The sequence below is a fragment of the Callospermophilus lateralis genome, chromosome 11 (genome assembly GCF_048772815.1).
Source record: "Callospermophilus lateralis isolate mCalLat2 chromosome 11, mCalLat2.hap1, whole genome shotgun sequence".
Taxonomy (NCBI): Eukaryota; Metazoa; Chordata; class Mammalia; order Rodentia; family Sciuridae; genus Callospermophilus; species Callospermophilus lateralis.
The window spans coordinates 59,423,038-59,436,912 of record NC_135315.1 but is presented as its reverse complement, the minus strand read 5'-3'; the positions used below and the strand labels follow the sequence as shown (position 1 = coordinate 59,436,912).

The 13,875-nt window shown below is 37.4% G+C and overlaps 1 protein-coding gene across 2 annotated transcripts in view; it reads right to left on the bottom strand.

The window, feature by feature from the left end:
* The window catches only part of Zswim7 (zinc finger SWIM-type containing 7), a 21,120-nt gene extending 7,245 nt beyond the window's left edge, over positions 1–13,875 (bottom strand). For both annotated transcript variants that reach the window (XM_076870339.1, XM_076870340.1), the window contains exons 1-4: positions 13,683–13,875; positions 10,011–10,032; positions 7,415–7,517; positions 459–563 (exon numbers count right to left, since the gene is read on the bottom strand). In XM_076870339.1, coding sequence (XP_076726454.1) covers positions 459–563; positions 7,415–7,517; positions 10,011–10,032; positions 13,683–13,758 — 306 coding nt within the window. In that variant the 5' untranslated portion in view covers positions 13,759–13,875. The remainder of the gene's footprint in view (positions 1–458; positions 564–7,414; positions 7,518–10,010; positions 10,033–13,682) is intronic.

The following is a 13,875-nucleotide window of genomic DNA, read 5'->3' as shown; positions in this document are numbered from 1 at the left end:
CAGGACTGCCTTTCTATCCTCCCCAAAGCTGTGACCTTTCAAATAAAAAAGCAAGAAACCAATGTAGTTCTATAAAGGACATTTTGGTAGGCTAAGCCTAAAAAAAATAAAGAAATAAAAAATAAAAATCACTGAAGTCAGGGAAATAAATTATTTATTTTAATACAGTAAAACTGCCACTTTGTGGATGGGCATGTTGGCACATACTGGTAATCCCAGCTACTTGTGAGACTAAGGTAGTATGATTGCAAATTCATGGTCATTCTGAGCAACTTAGCAAGACCCTATCTCAAAAAGGGCTGGGAGTGGAGTTCAGTGGTAAGCACCTCTGGGTTCAATCTCCAGTACTGGAGGAAAAAAATAAATTCTCATTTTGTGCAACTTTTAAACCATTAAATAAGGGCTAGCAATTTATCTCCTAACCTAACTGCGATGGCAAGAGCCTTCCCCATCCTTACCAGTAGGCTTTCACTCTTCCGCAGCACTGAGAAGGCAAATGCAGGACACGAACAGTAATGACAAGAAGCCAAACATGTGTATGTTTTGCCAGAACTTCCTAGTACCTAGGAAAAAAGGATAGATACATCAGCCCTCAGAAGGTGTGCTTCTGGATACCATCTCTTTCCCTTTAACCATTTAATGATTCAAAGTCTCTGCAAACTGCACTGGAAAGAAATGCATTACTATTTTACATAGAAGAGGAAACTCAACTTCTTTTCCTGGAGCATGCAAACTGCTCCTTACCTCTCAGTGCTCACCCTTTAGGACAGTGGAACTGAAGAGTTTCAGGCTAGTTCAACCATCCACACAAACCATTTGTTCCTATACTTAGTGATTCATAGGGCCTACTCCATGTGCTGACTATCAAGGTGTGAAGGGGAAATCTCTCACTTATATTTTATTGTGGGGTTTCTTAACATTTGGTATTTCACAGCATGTAAGTAAATTTCTGAAGCTTCCACCACATACCTGAAAAGAGTGAGAACAGGTACAGAGTGAGTGGTTGGGCAGGAAGCAAGATAGGTCTCAGAAGAAAGTAGAAATGGGCTTTTGAAAAACATCTGAGGGTGGAGATAAAGGATAAAGAATCCTGCAAAAGGGATGACTCAGCTGCTCAGGATGGAGGTCTCCGGAAAAGAGGCAAGCCCAGATCTGCCCACTCTTTTAGCAGGATGGAAAGAGGATGTAGATATATGTGGGGTTGTTAAGAGGCTCAGTCTAAGAACAGAAAGCTTTGGTGGCAGTCAAAAGAACACAAAGGACAGGTAAAGGGATAATCTGATCTGTTAGTAGTGTGATTAGACAAATTTAGTGTTGTATCCCCTCCCATGCCCTGTATTGGGGATTGAAACAGGGCTAAGCAGGTGCTCTACCCCTGAGCTACAACCTCATTCCTGACTGGACAAATCTGTCTCTTTTCCACCAAATAGTCAAAACCTTTTTGTTAGTTTACTGTAGTTTGGATCTTCAATGTGCTCCAAAGGTATTACAGGCTTGGTTGCTGGTCTGTAGCACTACTGGAAGGTGGCAAAACCTTTAGGAAATGGGCCTAGTTTGAGTAAGTTGGGTCACTGGGACTGTGCCCTTGAAGGGGATATTGGGACCCTATACCCTTCTTCTCTCTGCTTTCTGCTTACTATGAGGTTAACAGGTTTCATCCACCACATATTCTTGCCATGTATATAATTTGCTGTCACAGGCCCAAAGCAACAGGACCAAGCAACCATGGATTGAAACCTCTGAAACTGAAACAAAATAAACCATTCCTCTTTTCAAGTTGATTTATCTCAGATATTTGTTACAGTGGTGGGAGGCTGACTAACAAAGTTTCATTCCTTAAATTAATTTCCAAACTAGAAGATTATTTGTCAGAGGGCCTTTGGATTATATTTAGGCTTGAAGAGGCTTGAAGACACTAACCTAAATGAAAAATCACAGAACTTTAAAAAAAAACAATTCTTTGGTACTAGGGATTGAACCCAGGGGTACTCAACAACTGAGCCACTTCCCCATTCCCTTTTTTTTTTTTTAAATTTTGTGATAAGGTCTCACCAAGTTATTGAGGCTGCCTTTGAATTTATGATCCTCCTACATCCTACGTCCCAAACTACTGGGATTATAGGTTTTTTTTTTTTTTTAAACTATACTGTCATATAATTTCCCATCCAAGGATCTTTTCTCTTTCTCCCCCACAGACAATTAAGCAACAGATAAGGCTTTAACCATAGCAGAAATAGCAGATTCAAATGTGTGCTTCTCTGTATCATATGTTCACTGGTTCACATGATACAGCCATCTTTTTGGGGGTGGGGGTGGGAGTACTGGGGATTGTACCTATGGGGGCTCTACCACTGACATATACATCTCCAGCCCTTTTTTAAAATTTGATTTTGAGGGCTGGGGATGTGGCTCAAGCAGTAGCGCACTCGCCTGGCATGCATGTGGCCCGGGTTCGATCCTCAGCACCACGTACAAAGATGTTGTGTCCACTGATAACTAAAAAATAAATATTAAAAAATTCAAAATAAATAAATAAATAAAATTTGATTTTGAGGTAGGATCTCACTAAGTTGCCCTCAAACTTCCAATTCTCCTGCCTCAGCCTCCTGAGCAGCTGGGATTACAGGTGTGTGCCACCTCACCTGGCTGACACAGCTATCTTGGTAAAGTTTTTTGACAAAATCAGCAGAATTCCTTGGGGGTTCCTAGAATTCCGGGAATGGTCAATGATTGGGTAAGATGCCTGCTGTAACCATTAAAGATTTTAGCCTCGGTTTAAATTAGTTATTAAAACCACATCTTGGGGGCTGGGGATGTGGCTCAAGCAGTAGTGCGCTCGCCTGGCATGCATGCAGCCCGGGTTCGATCCTCAGAACCACATACAAACAAAGATGTTGTGTCTGCCGAAAACTAAAAAAATAAATATTAAAAAAATGCTCTCTCTCTCTCTTTAAAAAAAAAAAAAACAAAACACACCTTGGGCTGGGGCTCAGTGGTAGAGTGCTCACCTAGCATGCATGAGGCACTGGGTTCAATCCTCAGCACTACATAAATTTCCTATAATCTATCACCTACATCACTAAGTATGAACAGAGAAATTTACCTAGTGCATCTGGAAGGCTTAACTGAAGAAGGAAAATTAAAGCATATTATTTCCTCCTTCATTCTAAAGAAAATGAACATCCAACAGAGACATGAATAATTCTTGGGTTTCCAAATTACTGCCAAAGAATAAAACTTTAGAATTCTTCCTTTAGTTATCTCCTGTGTCTTTTCTCTCTAGAAATAAACTTACTCAGGCATAAGCCTCTGGAATTCTGCATCAACTTGAATGATTCAGTGTTTCCTTCTTATTGCAGGGCCCCTATCTATTAGAATAATTCCTGAACTATGTTGAAATAATGCCTGGTGACTTACAGATGGGGATAAATTCTGCAGATGTTCCCTTGCCAGCTCCTCTCACAGGCTGGTTAAGACTCAAAGTAAAATGTTTAACTGCTAGAGGCAGTATGTACCGTACATAGCAGTGGACAACTAATGAACCCAATAATCAGGCAGAAATCTGAGTTAGAATTGTTTAGAACTGGAAATCGACCTTAGGGAAAATTTAATTTCTTCACCCTTCAATGAAAAATGACCTCCTCTTACAGGAATTGCTCCCAGTTCTTCCACTCATAGTTTGGAATGTTTATCCTCAGAAGTGGTGTGATTTTTAAAAAATGGACATACAAAGAAGAGGACACTCAGATTGGACTTGTAGGAACTTTGCTTGGAGGACTTCAGTTAGGTTCTAAAGAGGTGACCCACATAGATGGTCACACATTCATGGGTACAGCTTTATTTTATGACCACTACAAGCCTCTTATGATACTTTGCAGCAGTAAGCTGTATTATTTCTCTCTGGAAAAAGGATTATACATTCCTGTTCTATTGAATACAGACTGGCTATGTGACTTGCTTCTTAGCCAGCAAAGTATGAATAGCCAGGCAGAAATGTTAAAAATTATAGCACAACAGGCCTTCTTCTCTTTGAGTTCCACATAGGGGTGGGTTTACTAACTGGGATTCCTAAGTGAAGGTGCCTGGAGCAGAACTGCAGTTGACTCCTGATGGATGTATAGCATGAAGGAGATGTAAAACTTTTTTTCTTTAAAGCCTTTCAGATTTGGAGGCATTGTTACTGCATAATTTTGCCACCCCTTCTCAAACTGAGCCAAAGTTTCTAAAAAGCAGCTCAGGTGATAGCAACAAAATGGTGACTTTTAGAATAAGTACACATTACATCTGGTAGACAGTAATAATATTAGGGTTGACATATGGAAAAAAGTTCTCTTGTGGAAAGACAAGGCAGTGTCTGATTCAGCTTTTATGTTTTACAACCCCCCCCAACTTAAACCAAATTCTTACTATAGTACTATACAATGCAACCATTAAGGTTAACCTGAGGGGTTATAAAGATTTCTTCAGACTCATTTAATTCAAATTCTAGGCTGATAGTCACAATTCTAGAAAGTTAGCGTTTTTTATGACTAACAAAGCAATGGAATGTAATATAGAATATGAATGACAAAAACTAAACAAGTCACACTGAATACTGGAGGAACAAGACATCAACAATAATTAAAATATTTAACATTTTAATTAATGGTCAGATCACAGAACTAGAGGTCAGTCAGACATCTGCTTGCCCAGGCTAAATGTTATGCTGATAATGGAACTGAGACCAAAATTCCAAAACTAAAAGACATGGGGAAAATGTGAAGGGCCCCTCTAGTTTCAGGTATCTAAGTCACATAAAAACCAAATATAGGGGCTGGGGTTATGGCTCACTGGTAGAGCACTCGCCTAGCACGTGCGAGGTGCTGGGTTCAATCCTCAGTACCACATAAAAATAAATAAAGAAAATAAAGGTATTGTGTCCAACTACAAATAAAAAAATATACATATATATTAAAAAAAAAAAAAACAAATATAAAGCTGGGTGCTGTGGCACAAACCTGTAATCCCTGCGGCTTGAGAGGCTGAGGCAGGAGGATTGTGAGTTCAAAGCCAGCCTCAGCAAAAGCAAGGTGCTAAGTATTCAGGGAGATCCTGACTCTAAATAAAATACAAAATAGGGCTGGGGATGTGGCTCAGTGGTTGAGTTGACTGCCCCTGAGTTCAATCCCCAATACCCTCCCCCCCCCAAACAACAAACAAAACAAACATAAAATCTCAGAAAAGATTACAGAAATACCTATTCATGTATAAATAATAAATTTAGTGACTAAATATATATCTGTAAGTTCACCATGTCAGAATTTCCTACTAGGCAGTCTCTTTTGAGTAGGAAAATACTATTCAATAGTTTTATCTATAGCATCCAACACTACTCTATTCTCCTTAATGAGGAAACACAGGATGACTCTGCCATGTCAAGGAAGTTATGCTATAATGTAGAATGGCAAGTGAATTCACTGAGCAAAGGCACCTATTTCTCTAGGCAGGCTTTGCTGAAGTCATTCACTTCCTAAGAATTAATTGATGAGGTCTCTCAATGAGAGTTAACTAACTGGTCTCAGCTCTGAGAAGTTATTTGTAAAAAAAACAAACAAAACAGAATTTAAACAATGAAAAAATTCTATTCTCGTGTTCTGGTCTTCAGCAAAGCCTGGAAAACAAATAAGAGCTGATGGCTTTGAAGCCAGATACAAAACTCTGAACCACTGCCAATATTTTTATTTCCTAAGAGTCCTTTCCCTAAGTTGGGCACAGTGGTGCATGCCTGAGACAGGAGGATCTTGGGTTCCCAGCCAGCTTCAGCAATGGCAAGACCCTAAGCAACTCAAGTGAGACCCTGTCTCTAAATAAAATACAAAATAGGGATAAGGATGTGGTTCGGTGGTTGAGTGCCCCCCTAGTTCAATCCCCAGTACCAGGAAAAAAAAAAGAGTCCCTTCGTCCAACCCCAGCTGCTTTTACCTTTGTTTCATATAGCCAGGAGGAGTAACACTTTTGTCTGCCGTTTATATAGTCTTTATTCTAGTCTCAGATTATAGAACAGGCAATGTGAGGTAACCAGATTCAACTATTACTTTACTTTTTTAAAAAGAATTTAGTTGTTGATGGATCTTTATTTTTTTATTTATTTATATGCGGTACTGAGAATCGAACCCAGTGCCTCACACATGCTAGGGAAGCACTCTGCCACTGAGCTACAACCCCAGCATGTTACTTTACTTTTCTTCATTTAAGTTTCCTACAGAAATATACTTTGCAGTCTTGTGGTGGGAATAATCAATAACACATGAAAGTAATTCAGAGTCTGATAAAAGGCTGCTACTTCACAAATCTATCTATCCCTATCATAAGCTTGAAGAGAGCAAAACTAAGGTCCAAGTAAACTGTATTCAGCAGTTTGACCCTTAATAAATATTTATTGACAACAATTTGAAAGATCATCTTTGATAAATCATTCTGATCATGTGGAAGGACCTCAAAATACATTTTGGCTTTTGCCTATAAGCAAGACTATGAACAAGATGTAAATATCTATAAATTTATGGGGAGGATGTGCCTCTATTATCAATGGTAAGAAAGCAAAAGTTGGGCTGGGGCTGTAGCTCAGTGGTAGAGCGTCCGCCTTGCAAGTGTGAGGCACTGGGTTCGATCTTCAGCACCACATAAAAATAAATAAAGACATTGTGTCCATCTATAACTAAAAAAATATTAAAAAAAAAAGAAAAGAAAGCAACAGTTGACTATACTCTATCAGACCTGACAGAAAGCCTTTCTACATTATTGCTGGTTCTGAAAATATTTCTTGGAAATATTTCTTTTAATTACTAAAATGCTTGGAGATAGTATATTAAATGAAACAAGGCAGACACAAAAAGATGGAATACTCAGTCATGATCTCATTTATATGTGAAATCAAAAACAGTCAAACTCAAAACTCAAAAAGGAGAAGAATGGTTACTAAGAGATTGAAGGATGGAGGGGATGATGGTTCAAGGGCACAAGATTTCAGTTAGGCGGGAGGAATAAGTTCAGGAAATCTACTGTACAATATGATGATAATAGTTAACAACAATGAATTGTATACTTGAAATTTTCTAAGAGTAGATTTTAAGTTGGTTTCACTACAAAAAAATAAGTATGCGAGGTAATGGACATGTTAATAGCCTGAATTAGTCATCCCACAGGTACACATATATCAAAACACCATTTATGCCATAAATATGCAGTTTTATCAATTTTGAATAAGTACATACACATTTAAAAAAATCACTAATATGTTAACTTTACTGAGATGGGTCAAAACCTTTTCAACAGTTAGGAAATACTTCAAGCTGGTTATCAGCTTCCAGAGAGACACGAAAACATTCTATCCTAAGGGTTTCTGTTGAGATTATTCCACTTCTAGACTTATTACCTGGTAAATGTGCCTTCCACTGGGTGATGAGATTAAAGTGATGGACTGTCGATCAACTAGGTCCAAGGCTTGAATGGCTGATGAGCCAAAGATAAACTTCAGCCTGGGAAATGGAGGCTTCAGATTAGAAGGGCTGATTGCCAGTCACCTTAGTAACTCCACCCAAAGGTTCACTATCCTCAGCACTTTCTTTTCTTTCTTTCTTTATTTTTATGTGGTGCTGAGGATTGAACACAGGGCCTCACATACTAGGCAAATGCTCTACCACTGAGCCACAATTCCAGCCCTCTTTTCTTTTCTTTTCTTTTTTTTTTGACAGTGTTGGGGATAGAACCCACTTATGCATGCTAGGCAAGCACTCTATCACTGAGCTATCCTGCCCTCTTCATCCTCAGCATTTTAAAAAAACTCACTTTAATTTGGAAAAACAGGAAATAATATAGCAAAATCCATGGACTCATTTGCTCCCTAGAATTAATATATATTAATATTCTTGTTCATTTATTTCAGATGTTCTTTTTTAATAAAAGGAGTAACTTATACTGATAATGAAGCCCTCTTTTATACTGATAATGAAGCCCTTTTATACTGATAATGAAGCCCTCTTTTATACTGATAATGAAGCCCTCTTTTATACTTCTGTGTAGTGTTTCCATTCTCTTTTTTTCTGTGTGTTTATATGTTGGGAATTCAATGCAGGGCCTCAAAGGTGCTAAGCACATTCTTTATCACTGAGTATTATCTATCTCTAGCCCCAAATATTTACTGGTTTCCTTCCTGATTTTATTATACAAGAATGTATGTGCACACATATACACATGTATACATATATGTATGCATACACATACATATATATGTTAGTGTTTTAGAAATTAAAAAATAACTTCCTTCGTTTTTCTATATTACTAGTCTAAGGTGCAAAACTATTGAAGGAATAGGAAAGAGCTCTTTAAAATTTTTATTAAACATGTTAAAGATTTAGTCAATGAAAAAATCAATAAAACATGGTTAAAAATAATCAAAGGTAATCACAGTTAACATTAGAAAAATTTTAAACCTGCTTTGTCTTCTTTAGAACCTACTGCAAGCATCTCTTGAACAAAGAATGGTTACAAAGATTTTTACTTTTATTCTCCCCAACTCTTTTGGATAGACTATTTTCAGCATTTTTGTTTTACTACCATAAACAATACTGGATTAATATTCTCACTGTAAAATCTTTATGAACAACCATGATTACTTCCTTGGGATATATTCTTATAAGTGGAATATCTAGGTCAAAGAATATGTTTTAAAAGCTATTATTTCCTGTTGCCAAGTTACTTTCCAATGTACATTCCTACCATCAGTTATGCCCTTCTCCATATTTCTACCAAATTTCTTCTGTGGTTTCCAGTTTTAAAAGATAAACAGTTATCTTTATTTTGTATTTTTCTGCAACATTTTTGGCTATTTGCATTTTTTATGATTGCCTGTTTTGTTTTTAAAGTGGTAATTAATTTTTCTTTTAATAATGTATAATTTTTATGAAAAATCTGAGAAATAGAGAAAAGGTTAAAGCATTTTCCTAAATTCTACTTCCTTACCATTAAGATAATTACTGGTAGCTGGGCAAGGTGGTGCATTCCTGTTATCTCAGCTACTTGGGAGACTGAGGCAGGAGGATCTCAAGTTTGAGACCAGCCTGGGCAACTTAATGAGACCCTGTCCACCCCCCCCCAAAAAAAAAAAAAGGGCTGAGGATGTAGCTCAGTGGTTGTGCTCTTGGGTTCAATCCCTAGTACCACCAAAAATCAAAATAAAAACAATTAAGCGTCACTTATTCCTGGGTAGCTTTTACTTTTTATTGCTATAGAGATTGTAATTGTATTCTTGGATTTTGTGGCATGAAAGAAAATGACTTTTTTTTTAGTAATTCCATCCACGATTTATTGAATTATAAATCAGATTAAATGATTTTTGATTTCTGTAAAATAATTGGCCATTTTAATTCTCTCTTTTTTTAATAGTGATATCACCTGCAAATAACACTTGTTGTCTTTTTTAAAAAATATTTACTTTTTAGTTGTAGTTGGATATAACACCTTTATTTCACTTATTTATTTTTTTATGTGGTGCTGAGGATCGAACCCAGGGTCTCGCAGGTGGGAGGCGAGCACCCTACCGCTGAGCCACAACCTCAGTCCCACATTTTTCTTTCTTTGAAGACAGGTATACTTCTAATTTTTTTTTTTTTTTTATGTGCCAGTGGAACAGGTTTAATTTATAGAATGGTGTTAAAGAAGAGTTGCAAATAGGGCAATATAGGAATGCCTTGTATAATGTTGTTGGCTCGTCATCTGAGATTTTTAAAAATCATGTGAAAAATATTTAGTAGTTAACTAGTTCAGTAAGACTAGTTTTAAAAGTTAAGAATCAAGGGCTGGGGATATAGCTTAATCAGTAGAGTGCTTGCCTTGCATGCACAAGGCCCTGGGTTCAATCCCCAGCACCATAAAAAGAGAAAAAAGTTAAGAATTGATAAAGATTTGGCCCTTAAAATACACTAGAGTTTAAAAAAAAAAAAATCAAAGCACAACAGTGTGCATGTACTTACGATGATAGATGCTCATCAGGAACTGTAAAATGGGAATAGAAAAAAAAGTTAATTATGTTATACTAGTGACCACAGACACAAAAAATCTTCAAAAAGACTACCATCAAGAAGACTTACAAATGACAAACTGAACCTATGTATATAAATTTTGTTCTTTCCCTAAATCCGCCTAAAACAGTAAAAAAACCCATAACTCCCAAGAATGAGAAAGACAGGAAGAAACAATACTAAGATAAACTGGAAGTAGATAGAAGAGTGAAAAATAATTCACAAGATCTGAAAAAAACCGAATCCTAGGCTAGCAGTGGGGGAGAGTCAAGCACCAACCTGATTTAATTTCAGAATCCAATACTTCTCCTCTACCTTACTCCCCTCAATCCCCCACCAAAAAAAGAAATTCTCAAAATTGGTAGTACCAGATTGTTCTGGAGGCTGGTATCAATCAGGGACATTAAGATAACAAAAAGTCTATGGGCTGGGGTTGTGGCTCAGCGGTAGAGCACTTGCCTGGTACATGTGGGGCCCCAAGTTTGATCCTCCTCAGCACCACATATAAATCAATAAAATAAAGGTATATATATATATATATATATATATATATATATATATATATATATATATATATATATATGTTTAAGAAGTAATCTACGGCCTAGCTATAGATGGCTGCTGTCTTCGCGCTCTGACAAAAGACTAGGTTCATTTTCTGGAGAGATTCAAACACACGCTATCTGAACTAGAGGAAAATTCTAGGTACACACAGTGGAGCTAAGGTATCACATGAAAAACAGGAGACTTCATGCTCTCTTCCTCAATATGGCTCTTGTAATACAATCAGGCTTTACCCTTTGGGCAGTCTTTCCTGGGGACTCTGACCAAGCCAAGAGGAATGACACTGGAATGTTTTCCCCAAATAGCCTAGTAAAAACAATTACAATGATATTAACCATCCATAAGCTCTTCTATATCCAGAGTCTTCATTCTTAAACATTCTAGACAACTAAGAATTACTGGGAAACAAAGGAAAAAAGACAGAGAACAAAACAAACAGAAGCAAACTAATTAGAGAAAAAACTGTGGAGAGAAAATATTTCAAACACCTATCAATATTATCAGAGAAAAAAACAAGCAAAGCAACTGTAAAACAGGCACAAGATATAATAAAGGGATCTTCAGGGGAAAAAATTGTAAATTAAATATGACAGCAGAAATTTAAAAAAAAGGAATCTGAAAGATTCAGTTAAAGAAAGTTCCTAGGAAGTGGAGAAAATTTAAAAAATGAAATGTATGAGAAATTGTACATCATTCAAGAGGAACAATAAAGGGCATTCAGTAACTGAATAATGGAAACACTAGGAAAAAACAAAACTTGTCAATCCAATAAGTCAAGAAAATTTCCCAGAATTGAAGGATATGAATTCCTAGTCTGAAAAGGGCCACTGAGTGCCCACACGGTAGAGTGAAAAAATAAAAAATAATTCTCATCAGAAGATTCTAAAAAACTGGTCATAAAGAGAAGATACAGTTGAGCTTCCAAATCCATGGATTTTATATGGTTCCATGTTTCAACCAGCCTTGGATTAAAAACAAAACCAAAACAAACAACAAATTTGGAAAAATATTCTCTGTGCCTGTACCTGAACATGTAGATTTTTTTAATGTAGATTTTTTCTTATCTTTATTCCCTAAGCAATATAGTACAACTACTACTACTTATGTAGCATTTACATATACCAAACATTATGAGTAATTGAGAGATGATTTAAAGTTTATGGGAGGATGTGTATAGGTTATATGCTATTTTAAATAAAGAACTTGAGCATCGGTGATGTCCACAGGAGGTCCTGCAACCAATCCTCTAAGGCTACTGAGGAACAAGTGTGATTCAACTTTCAGAAAAATAAAAGTCACATAAAAAAATCAGGAGAAACACTAGAAGATAGAAGATAGCATAATAATGCTTTCAGATGTCTCAAGAAATATTATTTCCAACATATAATTTAACACTTAGCCAACCTATCAATTAAGTGTGAGTATAGAAAAACTTTCAGACATGCTAAGCCTTAAAAAGTACATCTCACACCCTTTCATCCCCTTCTTCAGGAAGCTACAAGAGCTTATGCTCCATAAAATAAGGTAGGAAACCAAGAAAAGAAAATTGTAGGATATACTAAATATAAGGCCCAACATAGGTAAAGAGAATTCCCAGGATAATAATGGTGAAGGGAGATCTCAGGAGACAGATGAAATCAGCCAATTCATATTAGACAAGTCAGAACGCTCTAGGAGAGATTTCTTCAGAAAAATGAAATTGATGAACACCTTTTTCATTTGAACATGTTGAGTAGAGATTTAGAACACTGTAGAATGTGGGGTTGAATTATGGATAAATACACAGAAAACTAAACAAACCAAGACAACTGTAACTCCAGGGGAACCAAAAAGTAACACAGGAAATGTAATCTTAATTTCCTACATGGCTCAGATACAACTAGTTTACATATCCTTACACAAGCTTTGAATCTTTATTTAAAACTATTAGCACTGAAGAATGGGGGTTAAGGAAGGTTCTAAGACTAAAAAACAGGTCTGCTAAAAAATAAACATGATTAAATGTCAGTGGTCCTTGTGTCCCAGCCATGAGTGTCAACACCTCTTACTATGTCCCCTTCAAGATTGTCGGCCTAAGGTTTGATCCATTCTGACATACTCCAGTAAAAGTTGATTCCATTTTGAACTCTCAGACCGTTTAAGCTTAGACAAGAAACACTGAACTGACAATACATTAGCTTTCCCCCTTCTGGAATCAGGACGTTTAACCCTCAGAAAATTCTGACTGAAATGAGAAAACAAAAGTTGCTTTACTTTTCTCAGTCTTTTAAAAACAGTAATGCAAAATAACCCATATTGAAGCACACAAAAGCCATGCAAGTAAGTAAGCAATGGCAGTCTTGAAACCTAATTGGGTTTTTGTTTATAGAGTGGCCATCTTTACACTGGAAGAGTAGTTCGAATTAGTCCATACATTTTGATTTGAAATATCTTTTTTTTTTTTTTTTTCTTGTAATATTGAGATGATCCTGGCTCCGCGATATTAGTGACATAGGCATAAAGCACCCTCTGCTGGTCCCTGGAAAAAAGACTTTTAGAGTATCCAGATTTACTCCAGCAATTAGCGTATGCATTTGGGTTTGTGACCCTAAGATAATTTACTTTCTGAACAAAGTGTATGAAGAGTTTTTAAAATTAACATTAGGACTTGAGAAAAATTATGTTTTAAAATTCAGAGTTTCGAATGAAATAAGAGTTAGCTTTTCCATAACTCACTATAGGATTCAGTCCTTTCAACCTCCCAAGCCCCTCTCACGTGTACTCAACGCTTGTCCCAGAGCTTCCGTCCTCATTGGCCTGTTCGCCCCCCGCGGGCGGAGTGCCAGCACCTGCACTGTTCCTTAAATATTTGTTAGATGGATTTGACTTTTATGACCGAAATGTTTCTATTTAATTTTATTTTTTCCACGAGCCTGGAGTTTAGAGATAAGGGAAAAAAACTCGGGCATTTTACAGCGCCCACCCGGGTGGGGCCCGGAACCCCACGCCCGTGGGCCCTGGCGACCCCGGCGACGTGTTCCGCGGCCCACAACGCAGCCACGCACGGCCTACGACCCGTACTTCGTGCGGTTTCCTTCACTGCCGCGGCCATCTCGCTCAAGAGCTCCTCTACGACCGCGGGTAACGTGACAGCCATGATGCCACAGGTTGCATCCTCTTCAACAGGAGCCAAGACCACCGAACTCCGACCTGCTACGATAACTTGCGGAGGAATCCCGCCGCCACTGGGGTTAGGGCGAGACCGTGACGTCGG